This window comes from Spea bombifrons, chromosome 7 (genome assembly GCF_027358695.1).
Source record: "Spea bombifrons isolate aSpeBom1 chromosome 7, aSpeBom1.2.pri, whole genome shotgun sequence".
Lineage (NCBI taxonomy): Eukaryota > Metazoa > Chordata > Amphibia > Anura > Pelobatidae > Spea > Spea bombifrons.
This window is the reverse complement of record NC_071093.1, coordinates 28830596-28850053: the sequence shown is the minus strand read 5'-3', so window position 1 is coordinate 28850053 and position 19458 is coordinate 28830596. Positions and strand designations below refer to the sequence as shown.

The window sequence follows — 19458 nt, the reverse complement described above, 5'->3', positions numbered from 1 at the left end:
ACTGATGAAGACACCTAGATAGTCTCAAAAGCTTGCAATCTACCAATAAAGGTATCATCTTTACCAACGTCACTTTCTTTATTACAATAAGATATTTCTATTGTATCCCATTATCATCCCTTTTGTGTGTAAAATAAATTGTGTGTTTGTGTGACGTGCAAAAGCTCCTTTGCGTTTTTGCAAAGTGCTTGCTCAGCTTTTTTGGTGGGCAGTATTATAAATTGATGGCTTTGGCTCTCTGTTCTCTAACGTGTGCCCCTTGAAAGGCTGTCTGTTAAAGGGACAGTTTAGTGTCCCTGACACCCCTATAGAATAATGTTTATTAAAGTATTCTATTGCAAAATAAAATAATAAAGCACATACTTGACCTAGAAGTTGCAGCCCCCTGCAGCGGCTGCCCTCCTCTTTGGTTGCTTGAAGCAGTGGCAGGAAAGTGATCCTATGTAAATCAATGGCAGCACTTTCCACACATGCCCACAGGGGGTCCGAACAGCTTCCTGAGCCAGCACTGGAGGCGAGTATATCACAGGCACGGAGATGTTCAGCCAAACATTTACTGCATGGCATTTAACTGGTGAATGGGGAAAGGTGCTTCTGGGGGTGCTCAAGTGCATATGGGGGGATTCTGAAATATGGCCCTTGCATTTGCAAAAACACCGTTATCATGAGCCTTAAACTCATCGCTTTAAAGTGTGGTGTAAAACCAAATATAAAAATATATCACAAAGGTTTGTCTACTTTAACAGATATTTAAGAGACAAAAACACAGTAACCTACAATAGAGTGACAGCCCAACATACAATGCATTAATTTCCAGGACTAACCTGCAACCAAAAGGGCCAACATAACCCAGCACACCACCGATCACCCCATCCATGCAGGATGGGGGGCAGAGAGAGACTGAACTAAGATTTTGCATTCAACAGGCATATTGAATTGTGAGCTCACTGGATTTGCCCCCTCGTTAAATATCAAAAGACACATGTGATACCGGAAGACTTCAACTGGCAAAAAGATTGACAACAATACCCATGTCACCACATAAAGAAACAAGCCCTCCTCGAAGGACTTAAGTGCTATGAAGTATGCAACAGAAGCTATTCCTGATGTCACTGATTGGCTTTGTGTTTACAAAAAGTTACCATGGCTGCCCTAGTGCACAAACATGGAGATAACGCTGGTTATAGAACAAAAATCTGTCCTTTTGGTGACAATTCTTTCTCTAACCATAGGAAATAGTATAGGAACAGTGGGAACTAAAAAAGTATATAAAAAAGGCAAAATGTGTGTATGCTTTCTGAAGATGGACAAAATACTTAATTGTAATAACCCCTAAAATACTTTAATATGGATGAGGTCTGCATCTTGATCCGTAATTTTTGTACACTGCCAAAAAAATATTGTTTTTCAATATTTCGGCTTCATCTCAGGGGGAAACGGATGGTGCACGATTTTGTGAAGGCTTAAATTAAAATTTAGTGGACCTTGCAAGTGACTACAGCTGTTTTATCTCTTTGATATAGGCCGCATCACACCCTTTAAATACCGGTAGTTTACGAAATAAAACTGCAGGTTCTCATTTCAAGCCATCTAGAATAGTCTGTAATGGTACCAAACGGGCTTGTTACAAGGGGCAGTGTTCATCAAGGGATGTTTCTGTTTGTATTGTATGATTGCAGTAACAAATGAAGCAGAGGATAAATGGATTATTTTTACGGCGCTTCCCTTTTGTTAAAGCTTTCTTTACTTGGCCATGTCCCCCAGTTAATAAACAGGATCAAACTTTTCCATGGCGCCCTCTATTGTTCACGTTCTGCTTTTCAGGTCTCTCTGCGGTTAATTCACCAAAAGGAGATTTTCAGGGGAGCTGCGTTTCAGATCCTTTCTCGCTATACATTATGAAGAGGGTCTGTTGCCCTGAACAGTGAATAGTTAAGTCACTGAGGTTTCTTCAGTCTCTCACATTAATTTATGCATTATACAAGGCCATCTTGGCCCTTCAAATTTGCTACCGTTAGCCCTTTATAATGAAATAGTGAAGCGAGGGCAGTTCAAATCAGAACTCTCCCTTTGATTACTGTTTGTCTGCCTGGCAAATAGTGGCTCAAGATGTTCTGCACGGGAACAGTAGTTCCGTCTCAAATCTTACGTTATGGATCTGCATGAATATTTGGAAGTTTTGGGGCAAATGTTATGATTGGTTTGGACACATTTGTGCCGTGTGCCGTGCTCTCGGTGTAGTGAATATAAGAAGAAGTCAGTGTGTTTTGCTTCAAAATACTGAACATGTATATAGTCACACACCACATGCTGTGTATGTATATATGTGTTGAAGATGAGGCCAGTTGTATTCTGGGCCGCTTGGTTTGACGGTGTTGTCTGCTTGTTGTCAGGAATATGTTTTGTTACATGGGAGAATTGCCAGAATCCGTTCATTTCTGGTGGATGTATCCCAGCTTGAGGTGGAGGTCTTTTTGGAGCATGAATCTGAAGTATTGTACTTTATTCTGTAAGAAGAGCTGTTTTAGAATCTCTGGGGCCAACGTACTGTCATGGGAAAGGGATGACGCATCTCGGCAATTCTCTCAGGCCCTCATGAAATCACCTTCTATGCATGTGATGCAGCTGTGCAGAGACACACAAGCTCTGCCATACCTACTCTTACCACATCTTTGTGGAAACCAAGCCTTCCTGGCATTTTCCCAAACATATTGCTTCCTATTGTCTTTACAGAACATTAAAGGTGGTGGGAATATATGGCTTTGGTAGCACAAAAGTGCAATGGGTAAGAAAACAACATAAGGGAAGTTGCAGCTTCCCTGCAGTGATGAAACCTATTAGCCATCTTAGTAAAGAACCTTTATCAGGAATGCCCAGGTATATAATCCTTTTTTATAGATATAGCTTGTGTCCTGTTGCTTTATGCTCAATGACAAAATGTTCTCATTATTTGTGAACCCAATACCAGGGGCACACATTTGCTATACTACCATATTGGTTCACAGACTGTTTGATCGGGGGCACGTTCTTTAAGTTTGTGGTGTAAAAGTTCTGTCTTGGGTTCAGCTGGTGCCTGTGTGGCATTTTCCTTTCTGTGAAGTTTTTATCTGCCATGGCAGCCAGTAAGCACCATCTGGAGGCTGGCATGCACATTCCCTGTGGTCCTGGCCCTTCTTTCTATTATTCATAGTCTTGAGTGGGTTACGAAGCTGCACAGTGACATATGTCTAATTGCAGAACATTTGCTTAATTCTGTTGAATGGTTGTTTAAATATGGCTGATGCAGAATAATGGCATATAGGTAACCTTATATGTGGAATAGTTTTTGAGCCGGTTTTGTTTAGGAGATATATTTTATGGGCATGTTATCTGTCTTGGTACCTTTGGCTTAGTCTTTCTCTTGCTTATTTGTGTCATAATGCCTACATTTCAAGGGCCAACCCATCTACTCTCCTTTACATCCTTGTTTCTTTTCTCCATTCAGCCTACCACCTGTTTCTTATTTTCTCATCCAATTCGCTTTCTTTAAGTCCAGTCGCCGGCCGTTGTGACATGGTGACAGGATGGCTCCTTTACTGTTGTACTCAAACCGCTACCCAGCATAACATTTTTTTTAAGCATCGCTGATTAAAGGAGCCATCTGGTCGTCCTAACGTGGCCCTGGATATGAGTACTATAAAAGACGATAAACTGGATGCGCTGGAGACATTTTCATCACCAAACAGCAAGTGATGCCATCACCCCAGTAAAGGAAGACGCACAGATGCTTGCTTGTTTTCAAGCGAAACCGTTATATAAATGTCTAAGATGTCGTCATTGCTCCTAAGAGCAAGATATTTAGTCCACTGTTCCATACTCCTTACTCTGTGCCTTTTCTGTGATGAATGATGTTTGTTAGGCGAGTTTCTGTTGTTTGCGCCTGGGATTACAGGCTCTCACGCAGCTCCGCCACAAAGAGCCATGTCCTTGCTTTATTCCTGATTTCTTATCAGGTCTGTGTGATGTATGACGGGCAGAGTTCAGCGCAGACCTGCCTCTAGTAGTAGTATGTTAGTGTAGTAGTATTTGTCTACATTAGTAGTGTCATGTCTACATTATTATTTGTTGTTTATTGTTTTATGTAGTGCCATCAAATTCTGTAGCTCTGGAATCTGATTTGAGGTCTGTTGTGTGCAGCCGGCTCTGCTCCTGAATGCTGAGATTTGATCAGGTCTTGTCAGGAGACCTTTCTAAATAAACTGAATGATCTGGTTTTGAAGTATGGCCTCTCTGTGTTTAAATGGTACTGCTTACTGGTATTCTAGAAGCACTACAGCAAGCCCCATAAACTTTTTTAAGTTCATAAATAACAGAATTGCAAACTTTATGGAAGTGGCTTTGCCAGTTTCCTTTAGATAATATACCGCGTGTGTAACATTTACATTCCAATGTTGAGATTAGTTTACATATGTGACCATGCTGATGTCACAGAGGATGGGTGGTTGCCCAGTCTTAAACCCATACCTTCTTGTAGTCAGTGTTAACAATGAATGCAGTTATATTTACTTAATGCTTCCCACATTACTTGCACTGCTTCAGAATACAGCCACTAAGTCCTCTGAGAGTCATAAAGATGAAGGAAGTCGGTTTTCTTGCCAGAGCTCAAAGCATATGGAAACCCTTACTCTTTTCTAGTAATATGGCACCATGTAGAGAATGATTTTACTGTATACCCGCATCCAAGCCTCTGTATGCTTAGAATGTCTTCACAAGAGCCGTATAAACCATCTACTCGGTCTTAAACCTTGACACAAAAAGTCCAAAGCACATTGGTCTTCTGTTTATCTTAGTAAGGGCTATGAACGCTGTCAGACACCATAGTGCACTTAAACTGTTGTGATGTCCCCTTTGCAAATGCATGGTATGATTCTGTAGAGTCATCCTGGTTGCGCTTGCCCTATTCTCTGTCCTCCATGTGTTTGCTGTGCAGGGGATGCGTTTGGTCAAATACATTTCCTGGCACATGATATACTAAGATGCCTTGAGTGCTTGCTTTCCGAACGTTGACCCGCAATGCATGAAATCACTTCCACTGATTTCAGTGGGGAGTCCTTTCCTGCCACTGATTGGCTTCTTCAAGCAACTAATCAGTGATGAGAATCGTTGGACCATGGAGGGACATGTACTGTATATGAAAGTCCTTTCGCATGCATTCATTGTTCGGGAGGTTTCGTAGGATAACGAGCAATGTAAAATCTAAGAAATAATCCTAATTGGATTTAGCACTGGAAACCATCTTTTGCGTGTTATATTATTTAATATGCTGTTTTAAGGTTTTGTTTAGATTTTCTAGGTGTAATATCAATAGCATTTTTCATGGAAATAAAAGCAGTCTTAATGGCTGGATGTCCTATAATTTTTTTTTTTTTTTTTTTTTACACTAATAGGATTTTTCCAAACGGTAACTTTTTACCACTTCTAGAGAGGCTTTCAGATCCAGCCATCTTTGTCTGCAGCCACACGTGAATGTAGATCCTTTGTATGACATGCCTCTTCTCCTTTACCAGACGGCTGCACAAAACTGTTGCAGGATTCTCTTCACGGTTTGTGCTTAGAATAACATCCCCAGCTGCTCAATTATAGTATTTTATTTAACTTAAATGAAAACCATGAATAACCAATAATGAACATTGGGGGGGCGGTTGCCAGATATTTTGAGAATGGCATCATTGAAACCTCTGTCTGAAAGGATCCTGAAATGTCTCTGATTAATCAGAATTCATTGAACCTCCATCTCTTGGGCGGGGAACTCAGCCCTTCAGCCCATACCCCCTTTTGCCGTCTTCTTTTGTTAATTGAAAAGAATATGCTGAGTTTAATCTTCTGTGAAAATGTATTTCATGCATTAATAGTTTCATACAACTTAAAAAACAAAAACACCAAATCAACCCAAAACAAACATTTAAAAAAAAAATACATTCTTTCGTGGTCTTCAGTGCTTCAGTTAAAATGCACAATGTAACACGATTATCCTTTGTAGGTGCTTCAGTCGTGTTATATGTAGAGAACCAATATTGCTTTTGGTGCTGAGAATGCAGCATTTTAAACTTTATATATATTTTTTGCTTTGTCTTTTCCGTGTACATTTTTATTTGTTTTGAAGCCTTTTCATTCATGGAGATTTAGTAGAAGATTGATAAATTGTCAGACGTGGCATCTTTCATGGTGTTTTTTGTGAGATACTGTCTCTATTCAAAGCATGACACACAAAAAAAGTAATTTTACAATTGACGACTTCTCATTCAGGAGCGCTGACCGAATCTGAAAAGAAAATGTAAAATAATCACGGCTTTGAGTTTGAATTGACATAGCTGTTTCATTATTTTGCTAAAGCATGTCGCATTCCTGAACGCACACATTTACCGGATACGTTTCATACGAGTCCTTTGTGTGAGAATGCTTTCCTTGCATCATAAAGCAGGTTGTATTTTGATACTGCTCTGCCTGCAGGCTTATTAAAATGCCATAACCGAGCACGTGATGTCCAGTCTGTGGGGATCTCTATTAATAGCTCTGGCTGAGCAGGCAGGAGCTGCTGCCAGAGAGATGTGGGGATTACTGCCCCCAGTAACAGTACCAGTGGCTGCTGTGCAAGAACAATAGTGGACTGTGAGCCGCTGTGTATAGGAGCAGACATCCAGGTTGGTGGCGCCTCATTCTCTGGGAGATCCACCTTTGCATATATTACTCGTGGCTGTTCAGTGTAGCGTGTGATATTCAGGATTAATCCATGTCTCTATTATCTTGGAACATTTATTATTGATGAGATATGGAGAATTGTGTACCGAGGATCGACGGTGTGTTATCCACCGACTACCACTGATCTAGAATAAGTCAACCTCAGAGGACTTCTTCTGTAATTCACCTTTTGGAGCTGTACAAAGAGGCCACCGTGTTACAGATTTCTCTTTTGGTGAAGTGTTCGAAGTAGACACATGCGTCCAGTTGTCTTCCTTCATTTAAAATGTCATCTGTAACTTAAAAATGCTAATTTGCTCATTCACCACTTGTTTGTGCTTACTTGGGGTGTGAAAGCCATTTGTATGATTTAGGTAGGGGTCTTCTTGGGTTGCCAACCCAGACTCATTAATTACTCCTCAGGTAACGGTCAGTGTGTTCCAAAGACAGCAGATGAGAATGGTGACCTGGCTTGTGGCAGCTGGAATTAGAAGACGGAGATGAATTGCTTTGCTTTGTAGGTTTATTTTATAGGTGCTAATGCTTGCTCGTCATTTCAGTTGCTTTTCTGAAACACACTCAGCTTGTCTGATAGTAGTGATAGGAGTGTAAGCCAACGCAACTACCCAGCTTGGCATGGCTATAAAGGTTAACTAGTAGTGCCCTGAAAACCCCAAAGATATTAACCCTTGTGTAACTGCTTGGAATAACTCGCTTGTGTTGACTAGACGAACGTGTTTTGTCTTCTTCGAGCATGCCTCCTCATTGCCACCTGATCCTCGTTGTTCCTCAGTTTATTGCTTTCCTTTATACAGGATTTCTTGTCTTCTACTGCCTGTGAAGTCTTGGGAACTGCACTCTCTCCTTGCTCTGTGTGTTTCTGCATTTTAATCTTTCAGCTCCCTGCGCGGTCTCTTTCTGAGCTATTTATAGCCTCCGCCTCCTGGCTTTATATTTCTGTCGGCAGCTGCACTGTATTGTCATCAAACTGCCCCAGAATGAATAGCCATTTCTGCTTCTATTTCTCCCTCCTCTTGTGAGGGCTCTCATCTATCACAGGCTCCTCTTTCGGGTTTTAAGCCTGAGAAGCCGTTTTGTTAATTCCCATCTGGGTGAGGCAGGTGTTCGACAAGAGCTGCATGCACAACATACGCTGAATCCACAGACATCAGATTGGGGTGGGCTGTTAATACAGCATGCTCTGCTCTATGCTATGAGGCAAGGGGCTGCTTACACCACCGTTGAAGTCCTTTGCTGGCAGACACAGGGCTCTTCCTAGTCCATCTCTAACCCTTTGCTCATCAAAACACAACTTACTCCAAAATGTAAAGTTTTCCCAGACGCCACACTGGTCACCCTCCCTGTCCGTTCAGACACCAGACAGGTTGCTTACACCTTATTGTTCTTTTTACCAGCCATCCATTTTTTGCTGAACTTGTTTGTGATATCTCATGTTTCCTCAGTTGAGTGTCTAGTAAGTGGATCAGGGCTTAAGATTGCAGTCCTTGAAGTTGTCACGTTTCTGTCTTTGCAGATGGAATTTCTGGTCGGGACCAACCAGTTGAACTTCTGACGCAGAGTCGTGCCAAACATATGCCAAGCACTGGTGAGTACACGCATCTGTGTGATGGTGAATGCTATCATGTTGCATATGTTATCTGGCCATTCAATAAATATCTGAAATGTTGACTTCAATGCAGTCAACATGCGGGCTACTGTGACTTGGGTACCTATATGAGCCTCTTGTCAGCGTGGTTCATTTTTATGGTACAGCAATCATAATGCAGGAGATACATAGGCCTTCCTTGTTTGCATTGCAGAAGACCAGTTGAGTAATTATCAAACATCTGAGCATTGTGTGGCTTACATTTTGGAAAATAACATCTCTCTGTAACCATGCTCCAAGACATCAGGCTGTGTATGATGTTACTCCCTGCAGAATAATATTGCCTACTCGTCACTGAATGCTTGCTTGACAGCTATCGTTTAGTATTTTCTATAAGATTTGTCAGTTATGGATGTTTTATCCCGTACATAGTCAACATTTTTGGGAAAAAAATGGCTGAACCTTGTGGAAATCATGCAGTGGATGTTCCCCAGTGCTACTTGCTCTGTGGGCTGTATTTATCCAAAATATTGTAGCAGATTCATTCATGTTACATTAATAATATAACATCCATAGTTAAGAAAATCAGTATATCTCTACTTAAGAATATTGTTTAAAAATAACACACATTCAACATAATAAAACTGTAATTGGCAACATTTTTCATTCTGTAATGGTAATTCTGGGATTAGTGCTGAATCCAGGAAAGAATGCCTTGTGGACTCATGACACATTCCTAGTGTCTGCCTTACTACCCTTTAACACAAGTTTACTTTCTAAGTCTATATATATATATATATATATATATATATATAATTATATATTTTGAACCAATTCTTGACCTGTTCTGTTCTTTTCTGATTGAACTTACTATTTAGAATTGCCCTTATTGCTCTAATCACCCCCGTGAAGTGTGAGTCTCCTAATGTCTTGTTGCTGTGGGACATGGATATATGTGATATAATTAGGGACGGTATACCTCTAACTTTTTAGCAGTTTATTTATCTAGCGGCAATAGACTCTGTAATGTTGTACACTAGGGTTAAATGTGAATAGACATTGTGGACAACCCCAGTACCTAGAGCTTGCAATTTACTGCATTGCAGTTGTCTATTGAATTCCTGGACTGCGCACCATCTTTGTACTTCACGCCTATCTCTTTTTGGTAGTCTGACGTGAATTTAAAGATCCTCTTCATCCTTTTCGCGTACTTTACTGCATAGGGTAGCGGAGTGTTGTTTAGTTATTGGTTTTGTGTGTTGTTTTTTTTGCATGCAAATACAGAGAAGAGCGTTACCAGAATAGCAAGTGCTTTGTTTCTGCGCCCCCGAGCCATATCCTTTGCAGGTGATGCAGTTTGATGAAGGCATCACCTGCTTGGCGATCCATGAGCACGAATACCCATCATCGGCCAGTTCCAGCACTCGCTTGCGTGAGATTTCCAGGAGTTCCAAGTATGTGTGCTCAGAAAACGTTCCCGTTAATTTAAATGCAAGCACTTTGGCTGAAAAGGGCAGAGAGGCATTCTACTCCATCATCTTTATTTATTTATGTTCCTGTTATAAGTAAAGAATAAGAAAGTATTTCATTAGCTTAGTTAATGGATTGTAATGGATATTTTATAATAGACTTTCAATATGTTGAACTTGATACTTAGACATTGTCAAAAACAGAATGTTTTGCATAAAGAATATATTTAGAAATACTACTGTCATTATGCAGATGACAGAGACTCACATGTGATGTTATCACTTTACCTTTCCCTATACAAACTTACCTTAATGTTACCATATATATGTGTGTATATATATATATTGTGAGCTGAGATCATGTAACCACACAGTCTTAAGGTTTGAAATACCACATAAGGCTGAATTCTTTTTAGAAATTGTAGTCCTTTTATTAAAGGTCTTTAAACAAACATAAATAAAACAAACAAAAAGAAAAACCTTGCTCTCTGAGCACTTACTGACAGACAACAACTGACTATCGTTGGACGGCTTACCCGCTACCAACAAAACATTTAGTACAGACCTTTAGGAACCACTCAGCAGATTTGTTAGGAGAAAAATGCAGTCTCACTCACTGCTTGTAGCTTTCTCACCTGAATAACTCACAGGGCTCCTTTTTGTAGCAGCCCCCTGCTGCTCATTGGTATCAGGTGAGTAATTATCTGGGATAATCAGAACTCCTGGACTGGCTTCCTCACCTGCTGCAAGTAAACTGTGGAGTGGAGCACTGGCCCTCCCTTCTCTCCAAATGCTCCACCCCAGGGACCCAAACGTAACTACAGTATTACCATTACTTTGACGGTAACAAAACATTCTCCCTGGGGTTATCAAATACATTGCATTGCAGTATTTTGTGAGGAATATATGTGTTGTCAACCACCATGCCCTGTTCCCTGTCACACATCCTCCCCCCCAGCTCAAACCTAGTGGGGTGAGCGACCACGGTCATAAGTGAATGTTTACGTGAAAGACCATCAGCATTACCCTGTTTAGAGCCTGCCCTGTGCTCTAATGAGAAATGATAGGGTTGTAAACTAAGGAACCAGCGTGTAACTCTGCTATTTTTCTCCTTGTTTTGACTCATCCAAGTTAGTGGTGCGTGATCGGTCACTAGCTTAAACCTTCTGCCCAACAAATAGTATTTCAGAGTTTCGACAGCCCATTTAATAGCTAAACATTCCTTCTCAACTATTGAATAATTCTTTTCTCTAGGTTGAAGTTTCCTACTTAGGTACAAGATTGGGTGCTCTTCATCTTGAGTTACCTGGGAAAGCACTGCTCCCAATCCTACATCAGATGCATCGGTTTGTAGGATAAATTCCCTTGAGAAATTCGGTGTGACCAATACAGGTTGAATGCAAATCGCTTCCTTGAGACTTTGAAATGCTTGTTCAGCTTCAGGGGACCACTTCACCATGACAGGGGCTTTAGCTTTTGTGAGGTCAGTTAAGGGACTAGCTATAGTTGCAAAGTTGGAAATAAATCTCCTGTAATAGCCAATAAGACCAAGGAATGTTCTGACCTGTTTCTTAGTCAATGGCTGTGGCCAATTCCGTATGGCTTCAATTTTAGCAAGTTGTGGCTTGACTAACCCTCTCCCAATGGAAAACCCTAGATACTTAGCCTCCTCTAGGCCAATAGTACACTTACTAGGGTTTGCTGTTAAGCCAGCATTTCGTATGGAATTAAGGACGGCCTGTACTTTTGGTAAGTGAGACTCCCAATCTTCACTGTGTATAACCACATCATCCAAGTAAGCCGCTGCATAACGGGTATGTGGTTTTAGGATTCGGTCCATCATTCTTTGAAATGTTGCTGGAGCCCCATGTAAACCAAAAGGTAACACTTTATATTGGAAAAGTCCATCTGGAGTAGAAAAAGCAGTTATTTCCTTTGCCCGATCTGTGAGGGGCACTTGCCAATAGCCTTTGGTTAGATCCAGTGTGGAGAGATACCGGGCTTTCCCAAGTCTTTCCACAAGTTCGTCAACCCTCGGCATGGGATATGCATCAAACTTGGATATTGTGTTAAGTTTCCGGTAATCATTGCAAAATCTGATTGTACCATCAGGCTTTGGTACAAGCACAATTGGGCTACACCAGTCACTTTGGGATTCTTCGATCACCCCAAGGTCCAACATTTTCTTCACTTCTGCTTTGATTGCTTCTCTACGAGCTTCTGGTATTCTATACGGCTTAAGATGGATTCTTTTCCCCGGTTCAGTGACAATATCATGCTTTATTACAGCAGTTCTCCCTGGAACTGTGGAGAAAACATCTTTATTTAATCTAATAAAGTCTTTTACCTCCCTCTTCTGATGTACAGTCAGGGTTTCGGATATATTGACAGCAGGATCATTATCCTTTGGAGGGAGGTTTGATGCTTCCATGGTCACAAGCACTTCTCTTTCTTTCCATGGCTTAAGTAGATTCACGTGGTAAATTTGTACCTCCTTTCGTCTTCCAGGCTGTCTTACTTTATAATTCACTACTCCCACTTTCTCAATTACTTCATAAGGTCCATGCCATGTTGCTAGGAATTTGTTCTCTACAGTAGGAACCAAAACAAGCACTCTATCTCCTGGTTGAAACGTGCGGACCCTGGCATTTTTATTGTAGCTATTCTGCTGACGTTGTTGAGCATTCTCCATGTGTTCTCTAACAATGGGCATAATGGCTGTCATCCGTTCCTGCATCTGATTTACATGCTCTATGATGCTCTTGTGTGGTGTAGACTCATGTTCCCAAATCTCTTTGGCTATATCTAGCAGTCCTCTAGGGTGTCTACCATACAAGAGTTCAAAAGGAGAAAACCCAGTAGAGGCTTGAGGGACTTCTCTAATAGCAAACATTAAATAAGGCAAAAGGCAGTCCCAGTTTTTCCCATCTTTATCAATGGTCTTTCTAAGCATAGACTTTAGGGTTTTATTGAATCTTTCCACCAAACCATCCGTTTGTGGGTGATATACTGAGGTTTTCAATTGCTTTATACGAAGGAGATTACATAATTCTTTTGTAACTCGGGACATGAATGGAGTTCCCTGGTCTGTTAGTATTTCCTTGGGAATCCCAACCCGACTGAACATGAACATTAGTTCCTTAGCAATAGCTTTTGCTGAAGTTGTACGCATAGGTATTGCTTCAGGGTAACGCGTAGCATAGTCTACTATTACCAATATGTACTGGTGTCCTCTGGCAGATTTTACAAGAGGGCCCACAAAGTCCATACCAATGCGTTCAAATGGTACCTCTATAATAGGTAAGGGCACTAATGGACTACGGTATGCTGTAAGAGGGGCAGTTAACTGGCAATCAGGACAGGAGGAACAATAATTTGTAATTGACGCCATTACACCTGGCCAATAAAATCTCCTGAGGATTCTCTCTTTTGTTTTTTCAACCCCTAGGTGCCCTCCCAGAACATGGCTGTGTGCAAGATTTAATACTGTGTGTCGGTATGCCTGGGGTACCAATAGTTGTTTAACCGACTCTAATTTCTCAACTCTATACAGTAAATCATTTTCTACCTCAAAATATGGATAAGTCAGGGTTTTTCCAGGATTAACAGGGGTCCCATTCCTCATAGTGATCTGGTTTCTTGCCCCAGCTAAAGTGGGGTCCTCCCACTGTGCAGCTCTGAAGTTACCCAGGTTACCTTCTAGGTCAGTCAATTCTACATCAGGCTCCGTGATATTAGAAGGACCTGCCTCACTCTGCTCAGTGTTACTACCCACTAGGGTTTCAATAGGGGTTGAAGGCTTGTTCCTAGCAGCAGCTTCTCTGTCCAAGTCATCCCCCAATAAATCTGAAAAGGGAAAGTCACTAACAGCGCCCTCTACTGGTACTGAGTTAACCCTTTCAGCAGTCGACCATAAAGTCAAAAAATAAGGAAAATCCCTGCCAACTATCATTTCATGGACTAATCCATTCACTAGACCAACTCTATGATTTACAGTACCACTTTGCGTTTCAATAATCACCTCAGCAGTGGGGTACTGGTGTATGTCCCCATGTATACAGGCAACCTCTAGTTTCTGGGAGTCATCTATTGGAGTGTTTTTTAACAGACCCTGGTCTAGAAGTGTAACCATACTTCCTGAATCTAGTAAAGCATGTACTTCTTTTCCCTCTACCTTTAAAGTACACCAGGGATGGCCCTTCAGACACTCATTTTGTGTGACAGAATATACAGAGTGAGAGAAAAGTGAATAAGCACCCCACTGATCACCAACATTACATTCCATTGCAACAACATTCTCAGGACAGTCTTTTGCAATATGTCCATATTCTTTGCACTGAAAACACTTAACAGTATAATTAGGCATTATTCTTGAGGATGGTGTGGTCTCTTCCAGCCTCACAAAATTCCTGCCTTTTGCTGTAGTGTCCCTTGGGTTGTAAAACCCCATCTGCTCCTCCCGAGACCCCCTTTTCCCTGGATCAGTCTTACCAAACTTACTGGGACTCTGGATCTTCGGGGTCCTAAGTCTCTCCTGGTTAGGGAGTTGCAAAAATTCTCCAGCTGTCACATACCGTTCCACCAAGGCAACTAGTTCATCAGCAGTTTTAGGATCGCTCTGGCTGACCCACCGTCTTAGGGAAACAGGCAATCCTCTCAGGAACCGGTCCATCACAAGTTGTTCCACGATGTGGCTAGATGAGTTAACCTCCGGCTGTAACCATTTCCTGGCCAGATGTATTAAATCAAACATTTGTGACCGTACCGCTTTGTCTTGATTATAAGTCCAGGAGTGAAATCTCTGGGCCCGAACCGCTATCGTGACTCCCAGGCGGGCCAAAATTTCTGCTTTCAGTTTAGCGTAGTCACAGGCTTCTGCAGGCTCCAAATCATAATATGCCTTTTGAGGCTCTCCACTCAGGAACGGTGCTAAAAGGCTTGCCCATTCAGATTCAGGCCAACGTTCTCTTTCAGCTGTCCTTTCAAAAGCCATCAGGTAAGCCTCTACATCATCTGTAGCCAACATCTTTTGCAAATAGTTACTCACTCTCAGAGTCTTAGAACTATGTGGCACTTCTGCAGTATACCTGGCCAGCCTCTCAGATAGGCCCTGGATCTCCTGCTGCATGGCACGAGTGACATTTTGTTGCTCCTCTTTCTGTGCAAGCACCAGTTGCTGCAGGATTGTAATATTTTCTTGCTGGACAGTTGTAGCTTGTTGCTGGGCAGTTGTAGCTTGTTGCTGCGTGGCTGCTGCCTGTAGTAAAGCCTTAATAACATCCTCCATGTTTGTGTTTCGTGGTATTGTTTCCTTTTCCAGACTATCAATGTGGTGCCCGCGTTCTCCACCATATGTGAGCTGAGATCATGTAACCACACAGTCTTAAGGTTTGAAATACCACATAAGGCTGAATTCTTTTTAGAAATTGTAGTCCTTTTATTAAAGGTCTTTAAACAAACATAAATAAAACAAACAAAAAGAAAAACCTTGCTCTCTGAGCACTTACTGACAGACAACAACTGACTATCGTTGGACGGCTTACCCGCTACCAACAAAACATTTAGTACAGACCTTTAGGAACCACTCAGCAGATTTGTTAGGAGAAAAATGCAGTCTCACTCACTGCTTGTAGCTTTCTCACCTGAATAACTCACAGGGCTCCTTTTTGTAGCAGCCCCCTGCTGCTCATTGGTATCAGGTGAGTAATTATCTGGGATAATCAGAACTCCTGGACTGGCTTCCTCACCTGCTGCAAGTAAACTGTGGAGTGGAGCACTGGCCCTCCCTTCTCTCCAAATGCTCCACCCCAGGGACCCAAACGTAACTACAGTATTACCATTACTTTGACGGTAACAAAACATTCTCCCTGGGGTTATCAAATACATTGCATTGCAGTATTTTGTGAGGAATATATGTGTTGTCAACCACCATGCCCTGTTCCCTGTCACAATATATATATATATATATATATATATATATATATATATATATATATATATTATACACAAAATAAAGTATTCAGTAAAGCAGTCCAGCCGTAATAATAATGGTTTTGAAAAGAGATCAGAACACTTAAGAATTGATATTTTTAAAGGAGTTTTCACCTAAATAAATGAAAAGTATTATTTGCCATAAAAAAAGCAGGCATTGAATTAATGGGTTTAAATATAGCCTGGTTGATCCAATGAGAACCTGCCGTTTTAAGTAGGGAGGGAATTTCCCCCATTTTGCCAATTTGCATTATTGGTAATCTCCTCTTAGTGTGGAGGTTTCTGCCGGCGCTTTATAAATAAAGCGGAATCGGCCGGCGCTTTATAAATGTGGTCTAAAATGTTCTAGGATTGGCAAGCCTGGTCAAACCTACTAATACCAAGTATGAATTATTCTCCAGTAACAACACAACTATATTTCCCACTTACCAAGCTCAAACCTCTTTCATCCCCCACATTCAGTCCCTAGCCAGATCTGGCCACTTGCACCTAAAAAAACATCTCTCGCGTCCGCCCGTTCCTCTCCCAAGAAGCCTCCAAAACTCTGGTTCATTTCCTTTTTTCCTACCTTAACTGTTGTAACACTCCTTTGGTCTTTCTCTGGTCCTCTGTCTCAACTCCTTCCTCTGCAATCTATCGAAATTGCTGCTTATGCTCCTTCTTCTGCTTCCACACTCGTTGAAATCCTCCACTGGCTCCCTGTTACCTCAAGAATTAAATTTAAAATACTTGCTCTAACATATAAGGCCCTCATTTCTGCCCTCATAAAAAAATAATAATTCCCTACTCGTACTCTACATGTACGTTCTTCCCATGGGCTAAGGCCATACCTGGGAACTTCTTAGCTCCAAGACGCAGCCAGGACTGACGTTGATGGGCGTTCCCGCTTACGTTGGTGGGCGTTCCTTCTGAAATCATGGTAAACCCCCCCCCCCCATTTAAAGGGGAAATGGGCGGGTAGCAGGGCATGTCCAGACCCCACTCCCGCGACTCGGAGGATTTGGTGTTGAACCGGAGAAGCAGTGCTTCACCCGGAGATCTCCGGGTCAAACCTGGAGAGTTCCCAGGTATGGCTAATGCGTTCTTCCTCAATTGTCACCTCTAAAATTCACTTCCGCCAAACATTCAGCTTTCACCCTCCCTCTGGACATTAAAGAGACAACCCATCTAAGTACCATCTAAGTAGCTACAACTTACCTGCCATTAATACAACCCCACACTACCTGTCTCCATTATCCATACTTTACGTTTTTCCCATTCCCTCTAGATTGTAAGCTTGCGAGTAGAGCCCTCTCCACCTAATGTATCCGTTTGTCTTAGTCTGTCAATTCTAGTCTTGTGATACCCCTTGAAATACATACATATCGTAAGAAATGCTGGCGCTATATAAATAAGATAATATTGTAATATTGTATTCACAGTAAACAAGTTTTACTAGTGTATTGAAAATGTATTACAACTCTGTATGTGCCTTCTGCCTTTTTCTGAAGCAATTTAGAAACATAGACAGACAGTGACGGCAGATAAGAACCATTCGGCCCGTCCAGTCCCTCAATTTTAACATGGCATCTCTGTTGCTCAGTTAGGAAATATCATGGCATTAGAAATGAATCCCTCTAGCGATTTGATGGTAAGAGCCACATCAAATACATAATGATTGCCGTGTGAATTTAGTTTTAAAATATTCGAGAGGCGAGAGACTGCGGCATGCACTAGGAATAGGGATAAAGGGGAACTGCTGGGCTTTTATCTCTATGTCCCTGATTTCAAGGGGGAAAGCGGGTCTCAGTGGGGTCCCATAATGTTGGGTTGCATTGCTGGACTGCGAGCTGCATTGAACACCGCCTTCACAGGGTAAGCGGCTTGTATGTCTTTGGTTATGTTATTGTGTGTTGGGGTATGTTGTAGTGATTCTGGTCACCTGGTCTGGGTATGTTAGTGTGCCTGGATCTGTTAGTATTGAGTGGTTGTGTAAGTATATTTTAGTGTGAGTGTCTTGATATGATAGCGTGTGTGTCTGGATGTGTCTGTTAGTGTGAGTCTCTGGATACGATGGAGTGTGCGTTTGGTTATATTAATGTGAGTCTCTGGGTATGTTAGTATTGATCAGTAATTTATAAAAATGTTTTCTATTACATATATTTTGTGAGATATCTTTATTATCTTTTTAATGATACATAATTCTTAATTATGATATATTATGATATATTAAGGAAACGTATGGTGGAGCATCACCTTAGAAGAGAGGGGAGTTATGACCAAATATTTAACTATACAAATGGGTTAAAAATAGTCCGAGGGGAATCGGCTCCGAGAACCAAAACAAATTTGTCAACCCCTGCATTACTTTTACATTTGTTCTTACTTTTGTTGAGCTTCTCATTGCCTGCCCAGTGAATGTTTTAGTTGGGTAACCGTACAATTATTACAATCAGGGGTTTTCTAGATGTGTTCTTTGTTAATTGGTTGATTTGATCTTGAGGGTTGAACATGAAAATTAAGCAAGTTTTTAGTTTAACATGTTCTGTTCAAGAGTGACTTGAGTGTCTTGCAGTAGATTTCCCAACATCATATCTCCTTAGCATTTTGAATAACTGTTAGTGTAGTTGATTATGATTTTCTATTTTTATAAAACCCCAAGTGAAGTTGAATCTCTGATATTTGAAAGTGTAGACTACGTAGTTTAGATGTTATTTCATTGAACCCTTTCTATAGCTGCCTCCAGGCTTATATGATTCACCTGCTGAGCCCTGGTGAATCACGTTCCTGCTGATGGAGGCGTACTATGCCATACGGAGCATCTTTCAAACATGTTCTCCGTCTAATGAGGGAAGCAGAAGACAGGCTGGAGTGGGCGGCTGCTTTGGGGACGTGAATGAGCTTCCGAAGGTTGTCGCTAATATGGTGGCAACAGGTTGGTTCGCAGCGTCTGTGACGGAAATAACCCTGTAGTCTGGCTCTGCAGATACATCCACGAAGATCTCCATGCGCACAGTGTTTGTGACGGGTCTTTCTGCGTTTTGGTTACCATAGCTTCAGACAGACTGTCACACTTGCTCCGTTATGTAACCTTGATAAGAAAAGTGTACACCTTTTTTGGGCAAAGTGGTAGTTGGGAAGAACCTGTGGTGTTCTGAACCTTTGTGTATGTAAGCATAATTTAAAACTGAAGGGTAGAACCTTAGGTAGAAGCTGCAGCTGCCTCCTCCTGAAGCAGATAATCAATGGAATGGTTTTCCACGTATGCACCTTGGGGCCTGAATTCTCCATGCATTTGCAAGGGAAGGGCACCATGAACATTTATAGGGACCACACAGCTATTAAATGCATTTACATATGATGACTGGCGTGTCCCACTGAAAAAAAAAATATATATACACACTTATGGTCTGGAAACCTCCATCCTTCAGGCCTTAAAGCAGGGCTTGACAAATTTGTTTTAAATCTAGGAGCCAGCTAGAAAGTTAGGAGCCAGGACTTTTTTTTTGCCCTACACTCACACTTTGCCCCAGCACTTTGCCCTGCACCCACACTTTGCCCAAGCACTCAGCAATCACAGTCCTGCCCAGACATACCCAGGTTCCAGCATGTACTGGCTGACTTGGCATGATAGGAGTACATGCTGAAACCTGGCTTGCTGCATCACTTAGAGCCCCCTGTGCTATGCTCCTCCCC

The 19458-nt window shown here is 41.6% G+C and overlaps 1 protein-coding gene across 2 annotated transcripts in view; it reads left to right on the top strand.

The window, feature by feature from the left end:
• Positions 1-19458, top strand: part of HDAC4 (histone deacetylase 4) — a 90804-nt gene that overhangs the window by 45152 nt on the left and 26194 nt on the right. For both annotated transcript variants that reach the window (XM_053472213.1, XM_053472214.1), the window contains one exon: positions 8252-8323. In XM_053472213.1, coding sequence (XP_053328188.1) covers positions 8252-8323 — 72 coding nt within the window. The remainder of the gene's footprint in view (positions 1-8251; positions 8324-19458) is intronic.